We start from the raw sequence: 19,358 nt of genomic DNA on the forward strand, positions 1-19,358 counted from the left end.
GCAGCAGTTTGTTACATCTAATTTAACTTTACCAAAATGGTTAAAACTACAACAAATTGTTTTATTTTTAGTGTAAAATTTTTTTTATTCTAATTTGTTGTATATCTTTGGTTGTATACAAAGTATATTCACACCATTCATGTCTTCATACATGTACTTAGGGTAATGATATCCATCTTGTTCCATTGTCTTTCCTACCCCCATCCCCGCTCCCTTACCTTCCCAACCCTTTACCCTATCTAGAGATCATCTAATGATGATCTCCCATGCTCCCCTTCCCAGCCCTGCTATGAATCAGCCTCCTTGAAACAGAGACAACATTTGGCATTTTTGTTTTGGGATTGGCTAACTTCATTTAGCATTATATTCTCCAACTCCATTCATTTACCTGCAAATGCCATGATTCTATTCTCTTTTATTGCTGAGCAGTATTTCATTGTTTATATATATCAAATTTTCTTTATCTATTTATCTACTGAAGGGGATCTAGGTTGGTTCCACAGTTTAGCTATTGTGGTATAGTGTAAGATGTTTTTATTGTTGCCTTCCATAATGTCATATTGATTCTTTTCTAAGTGACTTAAGTTTTTAAATACTTAAACTAATGCATATGAGATTTATCTTGTCCATATGCCACATGAACAAATATTTGGCACTAAGGCATTAATCATAATAATAGAATGAGGTATTGTGGCCAAACAAATTTCCACTTTAGTCAGAGGAGTTTTCTTGAACAAAATATTCAGGAAGTGCTTGTGAATCATTTTGTGAGTCAACCTTTGTACAAATTTATTCTTAGCTTTTCTTTCTGTTGTCCCCCCCCCACCCCGTTTCTGCAAGAAATTGGATTTTCTCCTTCTTTCTATTCCCTATTAAGTGCTTTTGATTGAAAATAATTATTTGGTAAAATAACAAGTTTTTTCAATGAGAGAATAGAGTTTTTTGTTTGTTTGAAAACAAAGAATAGGTTTGTTAAGCAGATTTCAAATGCTGCTAATTTGGGGTTTTTTTTTTTTTTTTGTTGTTGTTATTTTAACAGGTGATAGTCACAATAACTAAAAGCCAGCTATTTTTAGAAATACTATGGTGTACATTCTCTAACTTGAGATTTTATGCCAGTTTTTCCAACTACTAAATATGCATGGGGATAAGCTCTGATTAGGTACGTATTTAAAATCACTAGATGGTGGAATTACAAACATTTTCAAAAGTTGTATAGGCAACATTATTATAACTGTAAGATGTATTTTAAATATTAATAAAATTTGAAGGAAACTTGAAATGGTAGTAGGTTGTCATTGAATTTCTTGGTTCAGTTTTACAAATTGAATATTTATGGTCATTGTACTATTATTGATATTACTCTTCTGATATGATTAAAAACAGTGACAAATATTTGTGCATATTGCACATGGAGGTAATATAATACCACCCATTGAATTTTAGAAGGAAAAACTAAATCTACTGATACCATTTTGACCTTTAAATAGAAATTTCAGATCAGCAGAAGGAACTCTATTGTTATTAAGAATATTGTTAGCATAGTGTTAGAGTTGGATAATATGCTAACAGAAAGACATAATGTTTTTAATAATTTTCTTGATGTATAATTCACATACTGTAAAATTCACCCAAGTATACAACTCAGTGGTTTTTAGTGTATTCACAGAGATAATGTACACTGCCATTTAATTGTAGAACATACCATCCTCCCCAAAAGAAAATCTTTCCTCATTTGTAGTCACTCACCCTTGCCTCCATCCTCACGTCCCTGCCAACCACTATTCTACTCTCCGTCTCACTAGATTTGTCTCTTGTAGACATCTAATGTACATGGAGTCATATAATATGTGGTTTTTTTGTGATGACCTTCTTTGTCTTTGTATAATGTTTTCAGGTTTTACTCATGGTATAGCATGTGCCAGTATTATACTTCATTTATTTTTACTGCTGAGTGATATTCCACTAATTGATACATTATGCTTATCCATTCATCAGTCAATGTTTTAGGTTGTTTCCATTTTTTGACTGCTATAAATAAAGTTGTTATAAACATTCATGTGGAAGATTCTGTGTGGGACATATATTTTCAATTCTCTTGGTTATTTACTTAAGAGTGAAATTGTGATGATTCTGTGTTTACTCTTTGAGATACTTCCAGACTCTTTTCTAAAGTGGCTGTACCATTTTATTTTATTTTTCAATTTATGTATTTTGCACTGAGGATTGAACCCAGGAAAGCTTTACTATCTAGCTACATCTTCAGTCCTTCTTAAATTTTTACTTTGAGATAGGGTCTTGTTAAGTTGCTGAGACTGAACTTGCACTTGGCAATTCTGTCTCAGCCTCCTGAGTTGCTGTGATTATAGGCATGCACCACTGTGCCTGGTCACTATACCATTTAATATTACTACTAATAGTGAACAAGGATTCCATTTTCTCCACATTCTCACCAATATTTGTTATTATCTCTTTTTATTTTATTAATATTTTTTAGTTGTTCATTGACCTTTATTTTATTTATTTACATATGATGCTGAGGATTGAACCCAGTGCCTCACACATGCCAGGCAAGCACTCTACCACTGAGCTGCAACCCCAGCCCTCTTTTTTTTATTTTCGTCATCCTAATGAGTATGAAGTAGTATCTCCTTGTCATTTTTTTTAAAAGAGAGAGTGAGAGAGATAGAGAGAGAGAGAATTTTAATATTTTATTTTTTAGTTATCGGCAGACACAACATCTTTGTATGTGGTACTGAGGATTGAACCCGGGCCGCACGCACGCCAGGCGAGCGCGCTACCGCTTGAGCCACATCCCCAGCCCCAAGATCACATATTTTTAATAAGTGAAATTTATTTGACCTTGTACTCATCTGTAAATAGATAAATATACATGTACACATTTTTAAAATTATGTAGACATGTACTACTATTTTAATATATAACTATAGAAAAATTAAAAGTGAGAAATTTTGAAATAAATTATTAAAACTATATTTAAATAATTTGAAATTTTCAGGTTAATGGTAGCATGCATGTGCTAATTGGTGGCACCACTGTAACTCTCTCTCTTTTTTTTAATGATATTGGAAATAGAACCCAAGTCCTTACATATTACTAGTGAGTGCTCTACCACTGAATGATATCCTACCCTGGCTGTTAACTCTTGTATGTTGCAAAAGTCTTATTTTCTCAAGATTCCTGGTATATTATGTGTGACATATGACCATCTGACATGGACTAAGTGAGAACACTCATGATAATCCATATTCATGAATTTTGCAAATCTTAATTTCCCTCTTTTTCTTTCTTTCCTCCTTCGCTTCCTTTCTAATTAAATTAAATCTATTAAACCCAGAGGCACTCTACCACTGAGCTATTGTCGGGGTTTTTAGCCCCCCATCTCCTCCTGACTATCAGGAGAAGTGGGGAAAGCACGCCCTGACCAAGATGAGTCAAGAAAGGTAAAGGTCGACTGGCGGCCCGCTCCCTAGGCGGAAGAGTCCTAAACCTATCCTGGAGGTGGTCTGCTTTTTCCTTCACCACCCACAGCACTGCCTCCTGGCTGATCACCAGGCGCCATCCCAACCACACGTGCGGCCCCAAGACTGGAAAGCAGGCAGCAAGTCATGTCCTATAAGCTATATCTTTGAGACAGTCTATTTTTAAAAATTTCTTCTTTGTTTAGATATACATGACAATAGAGTGTATTTTGACATATTACACATACATGAAGTATAATTAGGATCCCATTCTTGTGGTTGTACATGATTGGAGTTTCACTGGTAGTGTATTCATGTATTAACATAGGAAGGTTAGATCTAATTAATTCTACTGCCTTTTCTATCCCCATCCTCCCTACTCTTCCTCCCTTCATTCCTCTTTGTCTAATCCACCATCCCCCCACCTTCTGGGTTAGCATCCACACATCAGAGAGAACATTTGACCTTTTGGGGTTTTTTGGGGGGGGAGGGTGGTATACTGGCGATTGAATTTAGGGGCACTCAACCACTGAACCACATCCCCAGCCCTATTTTGCATTTTATTTAGAGACAGGGTCTCACTGAGTTGCTTAGCATTTTGCAGTTGCTGAGGCTGGCTTTGAACTTGCGATCCTCCTGCCTCAGCCTCCCGAGCTATTGGGATTACAGGCATGTGCCACCGCACTCCGCAGACTTTGGTTTTTTGGGGATTGGCTTATTTCACTTAGCATGATAGTCTCTAGATCCATCCATTTACCAGCAAGAGTGATAAAGTCACTCTTTTTATGAGTAATATTCAATTGTGTATATATACCACATTTTCTTTATCCATTCATCTGGCAAAGGGCTTCTAGATTGGTTCCATAACTTAGCTATTGTGAATTGAGCTGCTATAAACATTGATGTAGCTGCATCATTGTAGTGTGCTGATAAGTCCTTTATGTATATACCAAGGAGTGGAATAACTGGATCAAATGGTACTTCCATTCCAAGATTCTGAGGAATCTCCATACTGCTTTCCTGTGTGGTTACATCAATTTTCAGTCCCACCAGCAACATATAAGTGCACCCTTTTCCCCACATCCTCTCCAACATTTACTATTGCTTGTATTCTTTTTTTAAAAAAAAAATATTTTTTTAATTGTAGGTGGACATAAAATCTTTATTTTATTTTTATGTGGTGCTGAGCATCGAACCCAGTGCCTCATTTGTGCAAGGAGAACACGCTACCACGGAACCACAACCCCAGTCCCTATTGCTTGTATTCTTGATAATTGCCATACTGATTGGAGTGAGATGGAATCTCAGTGTAGTTTTAATTTGCATTTCTCTAATTGCTATTTGTTGACTGATCATATATCTTCTATCAAGCGCCTGTTTGGTTCCTTTGCCCATTTATTGACTGGGTTATTTGTGGTTTTGGTGTTTTGAATTTTTTGTATATACTAGAGATTAATGCTCTATCTGAGGTGCAGGTGGTAAAGATTTTCTCCTGAAGCTCTTGAGTGTTTCCTTTGCTATGAAGATGCTTTTTAGTTTGATACCATCCCATTTATTGATTCTGCATTTTTACTTCTTATGCGTTAAGAGTCTTGCTGAGGAAATCATTTCCTAAGATGACATGATGGAAAGTTGGGCCTACATTTTCTTCTTGTAGGGACAGGATCTCTGGTCTAATGCCTAGGTCCTTGATCTACTTTGAGTTTTTTCAGGGTGAGAGGGGTTAAATTTCATTCCGCTACATATGGTTTTCCAGTTTTTCCCAGCATCATTTGTTGAAGAGGCTGTCTTTTCTTCAGTGTATGTTTATAGTGCTTTTTTGTCTTTTATGAGATAACTGTATTTATGTGGGTGAGACAGGGTCTTGCTAAGTTGCTCAGAATGGCCTGGAACTTATGATCTTTCTGCCTTAACTTCCCAGGGAGCAGGGATTCCCACCATGCTGGGCTACAAATCTTTATTTCTAATTGTTAGATGAAAATTAAACAAATATTTCGTGGGGTACCTCTGGTACGTACTTTAAATTTTTCTGGATTAGCAGTAATGAGTTCTAAGATAGTGGCAACAGTGGGGTAAAAGGATGGCATAGATGCTTTTTTAGGGCGGTGCTGGGGATGCAATCCAGGATTGTACACATATTAGGCAAATGCTCTACTACTGACCATACTCCTAGCCCTAGCTGCAATATTTAGAGAAAGAAAGAATGATTTAAGTCCATGGGGAAAGGGAAGAAATACGAATGGCTTCATAATTCCTAGCTTGTGCAGTGGTGATAGCTTTAACAGAAATACAGATTGTGAAAGGAACAGGTTTTTTAATATTTTGCTTTGGATATTTAGAGGTTGAATTGCACAAAGAACATTAAAATGGAGCAGTTCACTTGGAACTAAGTGCCAAGAGCTCAGAAGATAAGTCAAAGTGGAGATTGAGATTTGAGGCTTGTCAGCATGAGGTGATAGTTAAAAGCTAGGGAAATGTGTAAAGTCGAGATAAGAAGACTGAGAATAGATTTCTGGTGATACCATTCTTTCTCTTTGGAAGACATAAAGTGGAAAGGTAGGAGACTAGGGACAGGATAGAAGCTATTTCAAAGAAGGCAAAACTCAGATGGTCATTTTCAGGGAACAATATTTGATCACAATGGCAAATACCAAAGAAGCCAAGAATATTAAGGCTGAAAAGAGGCCATTAGTGTTGGCTATTAAGACATCCATGGCCTGAAGGAGAAGTATTCTAGAAGAGAGTTGTTGGTGTAAACCAAAATAAATTAAAATTTTTTTCTCAATCTGAAGTAATCTATTAGTACGTGTGAGTACAGTACAAAAATGTTTACCACACTAGTGGGTTATTATAAAAAAATTCAAATGCGCAATGACTACAAATATTTGTCTTAAAATGCTCCATTTTGAGGGCTGGGATTCTGGCTCTGAGGAGAGCGTTCACCTCACATTCGTGAAATGCTGGGTTCAATCCCCAGCACCACATAAAAATTTTAAAAATAAAGATATGTGTCCACCTATAACTAAAAAAAATAAATATTAAAAAAATGCTCCAGTTTGCCATAGATTTTATTGCAAAGTTAAACATTTGATCTGGGGCTGAAGGTATAGCTCAGTGATGAGGCTCATGCTTAACATGTGCAAGACTCTGGGTTCACTCCCCAGCAACACCCCCCCCCACACTTCCCACAAAAAAGAAGTGGTCTAAAGTATAGCCCCTTTCTTCTCTGTACTGCATCTCTTAAACTTCATCTTCTTAAAAAATATGTATTTTTTTCTAGTTTCTGGGCACAGTACCTTTATTTTATTTATTTTATTTTTATGTGGTGCAGAGGATTGAACCCAGTGATTCAAATTTGCTAGGCAAGTGCTCCACCACTGAGCTACAACTCCAATCCCTTAGACATTATCTTGATAACAGAATTGTTCATTAGTTACCTTCTATGCTACTTACCACAGTTTTGAACATAAATTATAGATTGGAATGATACAAGGAGAGACTGCCAGCAGTTTTAGTTGCATTTTATAAACCTCTGGATGATTTTAGCATTTGTTATAGCTTAGCAAAAGTCCGTGCTATAGTGATAGATTAACTTATTGCTGGGGATGCTAAATTAATATGAATAGACCTATAGGGGAAATACTGTTTCATGTCCTCTTCAGTAGACCAGAATAATATTTCCCATTTTAACTTTGGGGAGCAGAGAATAAAAGATATCTAAAAATGAGATGAAGGTGGATCTCTGAGCTTATAGTAAAAACAGAAAAATAATTTCTTCTTTTTCATTTTACGTTGAAATTTCCCTTTCCTACCATTTTGCTGCTGTATGAGTCAGGTGGTAAATTGGAACTTACTGAAATCACTATTAAATTTTACTTTACAGTCTATGCACGAGAGCATGATGGAGTCAAAAGACTTGGTACCAGAATGTAGGAAGTGGTGGTTGAGGTAAGAGTGGGAAGGTCGGCTGTAGCTCTTTATAAGACCTAACATACTCAGATAGGTTCCATTTTTGGAGTAATTAGCAGATGAATCCTTGAGGATCCTTAATGTCTAAGAGAATGCATTATATTATATTCTGCAAGAATTCTTCCTTCCATAGATTAAGGCTGTTAATAAAAAGAGACTAAAGAGTGATTAAAAGTTCTCATCCCCATTTACTTAAATTTTCTTTTCCAAATTACTGTTTTAGAAACAAAACTATTTTAAGACTGGGGGTATAGCTCTATGTTAGAGTGCCTGCCTAATATTAATTAAGCCCTGGGTTAAACCCCAGTACTGGAAATGAAATAAAACAGAATTTAAAATATTTTAGCCAGGTACAGTTATGCACACTTTTTTGTTCTACCTTGCCTATGTTAATAATAAAAATTATTATTAAAAGACTAGTCTTTCATAACTACAGTGTACAGAAAACAGTTTCTGTTAATTATTAGAATTAATTCTTAGTGTTAATTTATTATAATTGATGCTAATACATTGTGGTGTATCCATTTGTTACTGGGAAAACTTTTTTTTTTTCCAGGTCTGAGGACCAAGTTTAGGGCCTTGCACATTCTAGGCAAGCTCTCTGCTATTGAGCTAAATCCCCAGCCCCTTGTTACTGGGAAAACTTTGATATAATTCTTGAAGTATATTTGTGAGATAATCATGCTTCAATTTTTATGAAAAAGTAGTATCATAATATTCGCTTCTTACTACACCCTGTCTCGGAAATTAGTTCACTAATATCCCCTTTGTTTCCTGAGACTAGTGTCCCATTTTTATTTTCATTTTTATTTTATTTATTGATACTAGGAATTTTAACTCAGGGAGGCTCTACCATGCAGTCATATTCCCAGCCCTTTTTTATTTTTTATTTTGATACAGGTCTCACTAAGTTGCTTAGAGCCTTGCTAAATTGCTGAGGCTGGCCTCAACATTGTGATCTTCCTGCTTCCTGTGTTCCTGGGATTATAAACATGCACCACTGCCTGGAGCATTTTTAAATATAAAGAAATTCAGGGGCTGGGGATGTGGCTCAAGTGGTAGCACGCTCGCCTGGCATGCGTGCGGCCCGGGTTTGATCCTCAGCACCACATACAAACAATGGTGTTATGTCCGCAGATAACTAAAAAATAAATATTAAAATTCTCTCTCTCTCCCTCTCTCCCTCTCTCTTTAAAAAATATAAATAAATAAATAAATAAAATAGAGCATATTTACTAAAAGCCATATAAAATATTTTAAAAAAAAAGAAAGAAATTCAAGTCTGATTGAGTAACTCATATCAATTGAGTGGCAAAGTGGGACTAAAAACTGATGTCTGTTTATTGCTTCTCTGGTACTTACATTACCACATACTTCAAAGTTTTCTCAAGTGGGCAGTTTCCCATTTCAAACTTTCTTCATAATCAATAGTAATTCTGCTGTTGTAGTTTACTGGGCAGCTGGATACATGACTGTTGTAGAGAGGGTTTTCCTCTTGTTCCCTATGCCTGCCTGATGAACATTTCAATAACAGTATCTTTTAAGATTAGGATTAAGAATTTTAAATTCCTGGTTTTGTCATTTTATTGTCTTGCCTACTAAAATTTCACTAAAATTCTAAATATGTCAGTTAATTATATCACACTAATAAGGAGTTAAAGTGGAGATACATAGTAATGGTTGGTCCTCATGAAAACTGATTGATTCCCTTTGTAGCTAAAAACTAAACTAACCTATTTAGTTTTTTGGGTTTTTTTTTTATACTGGAGAGTAAATCTAGGGCTGCACTTGTTCTATCACTGAACTACACCCCAATTTCTGTGGGAACTTAAGAGTTGTTGAGTGTTAAAATTGCCAAGTATGGGCTGGGGTTATGGCTCAGTGCTAGAGCGCCCACCTAGCAAGTGTGGGGCCCTAGGTTCAATCCTTGGCACCACATAAAAATAAATAAATAAAGGTATTGTGTCCAACTACAACTAAAAAATATTTTTTAAAAATTGCCAAGAATTGCTATAGAATTTAGGCTCTGTAGTATACTTGGCAAATGTCAATGTAATTATTCATAGAAGAGTTTCTATATCTGATCTTGTAATAAAATCTAGCATGTTTCATTATTTGGTATTCTTATAATTAAATTTTGCTATCAGAGAAGATTATGAAAATTATTGTGATCTTTATATATCTTCCCCAAAATTGATTATATAGATGGTTTTTGAATGGTTCTAGCAAGGACGAACTAAGGTATTTCATAAGGTAATATAATCTACTTTTGAATAACTATGATGGTTAGAAAACTGGAAATTTTTGTTCCAAAATTTAGCTTCCTAAATTTTTTCAACAATTTCCTAACCCTGTCCTCTCATACAAGATAGATTTCTGCCTAGTTTTGCATCTCATATTTCATTGAAATAGCCAAACTTCATAATTTTGTGTCTTTCCTAGTCCAGACTGAAAGTTTCTAATTTGATTTATTTTTAATCATATCATATGATCTTCTATCAGGATTGCCACCTTCTAGCTATGTTTCAATGTTTAGGGTTTAAAAAATTCCCCAGATTGAACTGAGTACTCCAAAATATAAAATGATTATGTAATATTTGTCTTATTATCTGGGTACTTTATTTATTTATTTTTTTAAAGGCACCCTGTTTATTTTATTTTATTTTTTTATAAAGAGAGAGGGAGAGAGAATTTTTTAATATTTATTTTTTATTTATCGGCAGACACAACATCTTTGTATGTGGTGCTGAGGATTGAACCTGGGCCGCACGCATGCCAGGCGGGCGCGCTACCGCTTGAGTCACATCCCTAGCCCTATCTGGGCACTTTAAATATATGCAACCTGGTTTCTTTAAGTTTGAGGAGGCCACATTACACTATTAGCTCATTTTGGACTTGTAGTCATCTAAATCCTCTTTTCTCAAAAGCAATGGGTAAATTAGATCTAATTGGTTCTTATTGCAATTCAAGTTTTCAAACATAAAAGTATTTTGATAGTATAGTTGCTCCTACTGTGTTTCTTCATTTAGTTCATTGATGTAGCTTGTCAGAACCTTATAACACACTGATTTATGTTTTTAGCATGTTATTCATGTCTCTCAAGGAAGTCATTTGGGGGTATCTTAGCTAACAGATATTTGATTATTTGCTTTATATAGGGCACTAGATATGTTTTCTTTTCTTTCAGTATTGACAGTTTTCAAGGGTAGAAAATTATTGCAAAATAAATATATTCATGAAAGTTTAAGTTAACTTAGAAAAAATAAAGGAACTTGCTCTGCCCAACCAGACAACACGATAAAGCACCCTAATAAAAGTGAAAACTATGGTATTGGCACAAGAACAGACAAATAGACCACTGGAATAATACAGCCACTCACATGAAAATTTAGTAAGATAAAAATGCCATCACATGGGGCTGGAGATGTGGCTCAAGCGGTAGCGCACTCGCCTGGCATGCGTGCGGCCCGGGTTCGATCCTCAGCACCACATACCAACAAAGATGTTGTGTCCGCCGAGAACTAAATAAAATAAATATTAAAAATTCTCTCTCTCTCTCCTCTCTCACTCTCTCTTTAAAAAAAAAAAAAAAAAAAAAATGCCATCACAGCCTGGCACTGTGGTGGCTGGGGAGGCTGAGGCAGGAGGATCGCAAGTTCAAAACCAGCCTCAACAACTTAGTGAGGCACTTAGCCAACTCAGTGAGACCCTGTTTCTAAACAAAATATAAAAGGGGCTGGGGATGTGATGTGGCTCAGTGGATGAGCACTCCTGGGTTTAGTCCTTAGTACCAAAAAAAGATTGGTGAAGTATTAACTGTTTAGTAGATGGTATGGGAAAACTTGCTCACTCTATGGAGAAACGTAAAATTGGCTATTACTCTTTATAAAGAAGAACCTCACATGGATTAATGGCAAAACAGTATAAATAAAACTATAAAGTTAATAAAACCTAAGTTATAACTTAGTACAGGTTTAGCATCCCTAGTCTAAAAATCCAGAATGTGTCCAAATTTGGAGCTTTTTAAGTACCAACATGATGCCACAAATAGAAAATGCCAAACCAAGGAACTTAGTTGTATGCACAAAATTATTAATAGTAATATGTGAATTACCTTCAGTCTATGTGTATAAGGTATACATGAAATGTAAATGAATTTTATGTTTAGCTTTAGATCCTACCTCCAATATATCTTGTTATGTATTTGTAAAGATTCCAAAATCAGAAATCTGAAATACTTATGGTTCTAGGCATTTCAGATAAGTGGTGTTCAGCCTTTAGGAAAGCAGTTCTTTAATCAGTAGTACCTCAATATCATGAAACCATAAGATGAAAAAAATTATTAACATGATGATACAGAATTATAGGTTCCAGTTCACAGATACATGGATATTGTTAATGGATAGTTTAAATTATGGGTGAAGATATATTTACAAATAACTAAACCTGTCTGTGAATTAATATTTAAAATATAAATAGAACTCCTTCAATCCAACAAGACAGAAACCCCAACAGAAACATAGGCAAAGGAAACAGAGAATTTGTACAAGACACATGAAGAATGCTGCAATTCATCAGTAATAAGAAAAATCTAAATTAAAACATTGTTTTAATTTATGTCCATTAGGCTAGAACACATGTTAGAAATCAAAGCTGGATAATGCCAAATCTTGGCTGGGACACAGGAAATGGTAACATCAAAGGTGTGTATATTAGTGTAGCAATCTGGAGAGCAGTTTAACACTTCATCATTTATTTGATAAACTTCATTTTGACCCACAGTCTGTTTTCTGAATATGCAAATAGAGATTAGTTCTCTGTTCTCACACAGGTTCATGAGGTATATGTAAGAAAGTAATGCATTGCAGCATTGTTTGGATGCCTGCAGTTAAAGGTACCCTGAGTCTACTTGCTAGAGGAGTGGATAGATCATATGTGTATTACTTCACATCAATCAAAAACAGTGAATTAAGTGAGGTTTAAATTATTTACAACTGTTTTTCACTGATAAAGCTTTTGATTTTGGGGGGAATGGTGTTGCTGGGGATCAAACCCAGGGCATTGGGTATGCTAGGCAACCTCCTTACCACAGAGCTACATCAGTCCAAATAATAAATAATTTTTTAAAAAAGAATGAACAAAACATGCTTCAGCAACATTAATGGATTTTTAAAATCAATTGCTGAAGGTAAAGATTAGAATACATACAAACAGGGCAGTGTTCATCAAGCATATTAGAAGGAGTAACTTGTTAGGAAGAAGAATGGGAATAGGAAATGGAGATTGAAGGAAAGAAATCAATTAATTATAAAAGGGATCTTGTTAAACATGGTGGTGCATACTTGTAATCCCAGCTCCTCTGGGGGCTGAGGAAGGAGGATTGCAAATTCAGAGCCAGGCTGCGTAACTTTGCTTCACCCTGTCTCAAAATTTAAAAACTTAAAAGGGTTGGGGATATAGTTCAGTGGGGGAGTGAGTACCCCTGGTTTCAATTCCGGTTGCTTAAACAAAAAAGGGGGGTTTTTATATAAATGATTTTAATGTGCCACAAACTGAGAAATATGATTAATCAGCCTCTTGTACATAGGATGTAGGACTTTTTAGTCAGTGATGTGTAAATTGGGTTAGAGAAGAAAAAGCTAAACACATAAAAACCAAGAAACTTAAAATAATCCAAGTACTAGGACCCAAGTTCTTAATTGGGAGTGGAAAGTAAAGGACTGGTATAAGAAATATTGCAAGAGGTGAAATCATCAACTAATTGGGTAAACAGATGAGCCAGGTTTTGAATGTGGGTAACTAGGAAATGGAGGCATCATTAAGTAAACAGTATAACAAAACATAACCAAATTTAACTTGTGGGAGATATGTTAGATTTAGCTTTAGATATATTCCACTGAAAGTTCTGGCAGTTCATTCAAGTATATTAACCACTGTTAGGACATTTATTTAGGACATACTATGTGCTCGGCATCGAAGCAAGGTATTTTTTAACCCCTGAAATGTTTTAGCCCTACCGTTTCAGTTTCCTCTATCATTTTGATCCTTAGATGGTTTGACTGGGTTGCCAGGAGTTGATAAGCTTACAACTTTTAATGTTGAGTTAAAAAAAAAATGACAAAATAGTGAAGACATCCTGGCAAATTACATCTGTATAATTTCACCTGAAAAAACTGGACTTAGTTATAATGGCCACAGAAGAAAACAAAATGGAAGAAAATCATTGAAATTTGTTTTGAATCTAAAACCAGTCAAATCTGTTGTCAGACTTACCCTAAAAAGACTTGATCTTGACTTAAATATTTTCCGTAAAACAAAATTAGAAAAAGAGGGAAATAGAAATTTCAGTAAACAAAATTGAAAAGGAGGGGAATAGAAATTTTGTGTGGGGAGAAAATTGTTCTTAGTATTAAGTCGGATTGATTTTTCTTTTCCTGGAAAATGCTGATTTCTGTTTCTTCTTTTCTCCCTTGCTTGGGTTAGATTTGAATCTTCGTTTGAGTTTTGCCATGCTAGTGGTAGAACCCTGGGCCTTGTGCATGGTGAGGCAAGTACTCTACCACCAAGTCACACCCCCAGCTCTTTAGTTTAATTTTTTTTTTAAAGAGAGAGGGAGAGGAAGAGGAGAGAGAGAGAGAGAGAGAGAGAGAGAGAGAGAGAGAGAGAGAGAGAGAGAGAGAATTTTAATATTTATTTTTTAGTTGTCGGCGGGCACAACATCTTTGTTTTGTATGTGGTGCTGAGGATCGAACCCGGGCCGCACGCATGCTAGGAGAGCACGCTACTGCTTGAGCCACATCCCCAGCCCCCTTTAATTTTATTTTAAATCATTCTGCAAGTGTACTTTCACTGTAATATATGTAGATTATGTACATAAAATAAGTCACCCTGTGACCCTGTCATTTCCCTCGCCAGAGGTAACCACTGAATGAATATCTTTGGTACTTATCTTCCTAGATATATTTTCACTGCTCTTATGAATATGTATATACAAAAATAAATATTGATTTATGGATATTTGGTATCATTCTCAGTGGTCTGTAATTTTTTTAAAAAATGTAAGCCTTGAATATCTTTCTATGTCAATATATTGATTCAACATTGCTGTGTAAAAATAGAGGTTTCATAGTATCCTTACTGATTGGATACTATTGTAAGCATGGGGGAGTAATACAAATGTGGTTGTGTGTTTTTTTTGTTTTGTTTTGTTTTTATCTTCAAAATTCTTGAGTGTTCTAATAAAGGTATGTACAAGGTGCTATTTTAATCTAGTAGAAAGAGCATTTTACTCTTAAGAAAGAGAGGTAAACATGTCAAGGAGTACTTACAGATGATGAAAGAGAATTTGAGTTAGTTTCTAAGGAGAATATTTTGCAGTTCAGCTGTTTCCTGGAATGATTAAGTAGTTTACTGGATTCATTCTTTTCTGTCTTTGAGAAATGCATGTCATCCTTTGCCAGCAATCAATCTTTTTGCTATCCTAAGCTATGGTTCTGAAGGTAAAATTTTTATCATATATGAATGACTTTTAGAATTATGACAGCTTTAAACAGTGCCAGCAATTATTTCAGTTAATATTTTTGTATTCCATCATGCAGAGGATTTATGTGAATGTATTTTTCCCTTCTTTAGGGAAGTAGTTGACTCAATGGTTCAGCATTTTAAAGTAACTATATTTGGAGACCGTAGACCAGTTTATGATGGAAAAAGAAGCCTTTACACAGCCAATCCACTTCCTGTGGCAACTACTGGGGTAAGATATACATTACTTTATTGTAATGCTATACTTAGCTGTCTGTCTGTCTGTCTCTCCCTCTCTTCCCCCCCCCCACCCCATGGACAGAAGAATACCTTTATTTTATTTATTTTTGTGTAGCACTGATGATCGAACCCAGTGTGCTAGTTAGGCAAGTATTGTACCACTGAGCCATATCCCCAGTCTTTTTTTTTTTTTTAAACTGTTGAGCTATAACCCCAGTTCTGTCTCCTTTTGCTTTTATTACTACCTTAAAATTAGAATTCATATAAATATAAATTTGTATCTCTTTTTTAACTTTTCATGTTGAAGTAATATCAGATTTACAAAAAAGTTTTGCTTAAGGCCTGCTAAATTGCTGATGCTGGCTTTAAACTCTTGATCCTCTTGCCTCAGCCTCCCAAGCCACTGGGATTAAGTGGATTCACATTGTCATATAATCATCACCACCATCCATCTGCAAAACCCTCTTTATCTTGATAAACTGAAAGTTTGTCTATTAAACCATAACTTTTCATTGCCCCTGGAAATCACCATTCTCCTATCTCTATAAATTTGACTACTCTTACTTCATGTAAGTGGAAACATGCAGTATTTACCTTTTTTTTTTTTAATTTTTTTTTTTTAAAGAGAGAGGAAGGGAGAGAGAGAGAGAGAGAGAAAGAGAGAGAGAGAGAGAGAGAGAGAGAATATTTTTAATATTTATTTTTTAGTTCTCGGCGGACACAACATCTTTGTTGGTATGTGGTGCTGAGGATCGAACCCGGGCCGCACACATGCCAGGCGAGCGCGCTACCGCTTGAGCCACATCCCCAGCCCCCCAGTATTTACCTTTTTGAAACTTGCTTATTTCACTTAGCATGTTGTTCTCAAGGTTTATTCATGTTATAGTATATGCTGGAATTTCCTTCCTTTTCAAGGCTGAATAATATCCTATTATACATATATAACACATTTTACCCATGCTTTTTATCTGTTATAAATACTTTTTGGCTATTGAAAATAATCCTCCCCTGAACATGGGTATATATATGTCACTTTGAAATTCTGCTTTCAATTTTTTGGGGCATATAACCACAAGTAATATTGCTAGATCATATGGTAATTATTATTTGAAAAAAAATTAAAAAAAAATATATATATATATATTTAGTTATAGTTGGACATAATATCTTTATTTTTACTTTATGTGGTGCTGAGAATTGAACCCAGTGCCTCATACATGCTAGGCAAGCGCTCTACCTCTGAGCCACAACCCCAGCCTGAAAAAAAAATTTTAATACCATACTAATAGGTGTAATGGCACATGGCTGTAATTCCATTGACTCTGGAAGCTGAAGCAGGAAGATTGCAAGTTTGAGGCTGCCCTGGGAAACTTAGTGAGACTCTTTCTTAAAATAAAAAATAAGAAGAACTAGAGTTTTAGCTTATTGGTAGAGTGCACCTGGTCTCATACCACCCCCAACCCCCTGCAAAAAATAAATAAATAAATAAATAAAAAATAACCCTACCTTATTTACCAAAGTATCTACAAGGGTTCCAAATTCTTCATATACATATTTACATATTTATTTTCTGCTGTTTTGATAGTAGCTATCTAATGGGCACAATATGCATGTCATATTGTGAGGTATCAACCTCACTGTGGTTTTGATTTGTGTCCTTTGCCCATTTTTTTAACTTGGGTTGTTTTTTACTAGAATTATAGGAGTTTATAGGAATTATAGGAGTACTGGGTATTGAACCCAGGGCCACTCTACCACTGAGCTACATTCCCAGTCATTCTATTTTTTTATTTTTCGTTGCTTTTTTTTTTTTCTTTTGGCAATTCTGGGGATTGAACACAGGGCCTTGTACTTGTTAGGCAAGTATTGTACCACTGAGCCATATCCCCAGTCCTTTTTTTTTTTCCCCTAATTTTGAGGCAGTGTCTCACTAAGTTGCTGAGCTGGCCTCAAACTGGCAATTCTTCTGCCTCAGCTTCCTGAGTTGCTGGGATCACAGGTATGTTCTACATACCCTAATACAGAAATTCTTGTTTGGGGCGGGTACTAGGAATTGAATTTAGGGGCATTCGGACACTGAGCCACATACTCACCCCTATTTTGTATTTTATTTAGAGATATTTTATTTAGAGATGCGTTAGTTTGTGCCTCACTTTTGTTGAGGCTGGCTTTCAACTCATGATCCTCCTGTCTCAGCCTCCCAAGCCGCAGGGTTTACAGGCATGTGCCACTGCAGCCAGCTTGAGGAATTCTTTATATGTTCTGGATATTAATTTCTTATCAAATGTTTGATTTACAAATATTTTCTCACATTCTATGGGCTGCCTTTTTACCCTATTGATTGTATCCTTTGATGCTCAGAAGTTTTAAATTTTGATATAGGAGTTACTGTTAAGGATATTATTTCTTTTACACTTTTTAGCAGTTGATGATTCTTGCTTGAAAGGATATTGCTTAATAATAACAGTGGTTTTCTAACCTGTCATTTCTTAAACATTTATTAGTGTAAGAAAGAACATTTCTTCTACTCTATTGATTGATCTATCCTTTGTCCCAAATCTGGCCAGTAGAAAACCCCCTTCATCCAATTTATTTGTTTCTAGCTCATGTTTCCTATGTTTCCTTTTGAAAAAGTAAGCAGATATGTGAATATTTTCTCATTTCTCCCTTCTCATACCAAATATATCATATTTTTGTGATTTTTTTTTTGTACTTTGGTTAATGTTATAGCTTAGAAATTATTCCATGGCAGTTACAAGAGATTTTTTTTAACAGCTTTATTTTATTTATTTATTTTTATGTGGTTATGTGGTGCTGAGGATTGAACCCAGGGCCTCACACATGTCAGTCAAGTGCTCTACCACTGAGCCCCAACACCAACCGTTTTTTTTTTAAAGATATTTTTATAAGTTAAATAATTATATTTAGCTTCTTAAATATTTACCACTTGACTTTTATCCCATGAACAGGTGGATTTAGATGTTACTTTACCTGGGGAAGGTGGAAAAGATCGACCTTTCAAGGTATCAATCAAATTTGTCTCTCGGGTGAGTTGGCACCTACTTCATGAAGTACTGACAGGACGGACCTTGCCTGAGCCACTGGAATTAGACAAGCCAATCAGCACTAACCCTGTTCATGCCGTTGATGTGGTGCTACGACATCTGCCCTCCATGAAGTGGGTGCTTCTGGCTTTTTTCCTCTTTAGATTTTAAATGTGAAGTTTTTCCTCCTAAGAGTTGTACAGACCTTCCTTAGCTAACTCTCATATGTTGTACATTTTTAGTATTTCATTTGAATAAGAATACCATGCATAAAAATTTGACAAAAGTGTTACAGAAAATTCTCTGACTTTTGCAAATAAATATACAATCATTCACTTAGATCGTAAATTGTTTTATAGAAAAATGTCCAACCCTCCCTCTATAAGTCTTGGATAAATGATATATTTTCAGACATATTCCTATTGTTAAGTCACTTTGTTTTAAAAGTAATTCCACCATTTAAAGAATAGAATCAGATTGTATTGAGATTCCTACTATTTTAATCACGTGTGTGGACATATGCATATATTGGTCATATATGTCTTTTTATAGAAATAGTGTGTCTTGAAACACATAGGCATAGCTTTTTGATCAATTATTATTTTTACTCTACATTTTAAGTTTGGAACTGTTGAGTTTTTGTTTTTTTTTTTCTTTTTCTGGGGGGGAGAAGGGGGTCCCGGGGATTGAACTCCAGGGCACTCAACCACTGAGCCACATCCCCCGCCCTATTTTGTATTTTATTTAGAGACAGTGTCTCACTGAGTTGCTTAGTGCTTCGAATTTGCTGAGGCTGGCATTGAACTTGACATCCTCCTGCCTCAGTGGAACTGTTTACTTTTTTAACCTGTTTTTAAGAAAGTATTTTAAATAAAATGTGTTACATAAACTAGTGATTATGAGAATGGAGAATTTCAGTGAAGGATGCAGATGGATTTGGCTACTTTTTGCTTTTACAAACTTGCAAAATGTTTGTTTTCACAAACTTGAAAAATGTTTAGTTTAATATAGTCATAATTTTAAGCATCATTATGATAAATTAATTGTGTGTGCTTTAGTTTCCCCTGTTCTGCAGATTTAAATACTTGCATGGAAAGGAAAG

The 19,358-nt window shown here is 35.3% G+C and overlaps 1 protein-coding gene across 2 annotated transcripts in view; it reads left to right on the forward strand.

Moving 5' to 3' along the window:
• The window catches only part of LOC101975928 (protein argonaute-3), a 121,011-nt gene that overhangs the window by 17,179 nt on the left and 84,474 nt on the right, over window positions 1-19,358 (forward strand). Inside the window, exons 2-4 of one of the 2 annotated variants that reach the window (XM_078025916.1) lie at window positions 7,366-7,430; window positions 15,084-15,204; window positions 18,182-18,390. In XM_078025916.1, the coding sequence (XP_077882042.1) occupies window positions 7,369-7,430; window positions 15,084-15,204; window positions 18,182-18,390 (392 nt within the window). In that variant the 5' untranslated portion in view covers window positions 7,366-7,368. The remainder of the gene's footprint in view (window positions 1-7,365; window positions 7,431-15,083; window positions 15,205-18,181; window positions 18,391-19,358) is intronic. The other variant, XM_078025915.1, reaches the window with a different exon arrangement.

This window comes from Ictidomys tridecemlineatus, chromosome 11 (genome assembly GCF_052094955.1).
Source record: "Ictidomys tridecemlineatus isolate mIctTri1 chromosome 11, mIctTri1.hap1, whole genome shotgun sequence".
Classification (NCBI taxonomy): Eukaryota; Metazoa; Chordata; class Mammalia; order Rodentia; family Sciuridae; genus Ictidomys; species Ictidomys tridecemlineatus.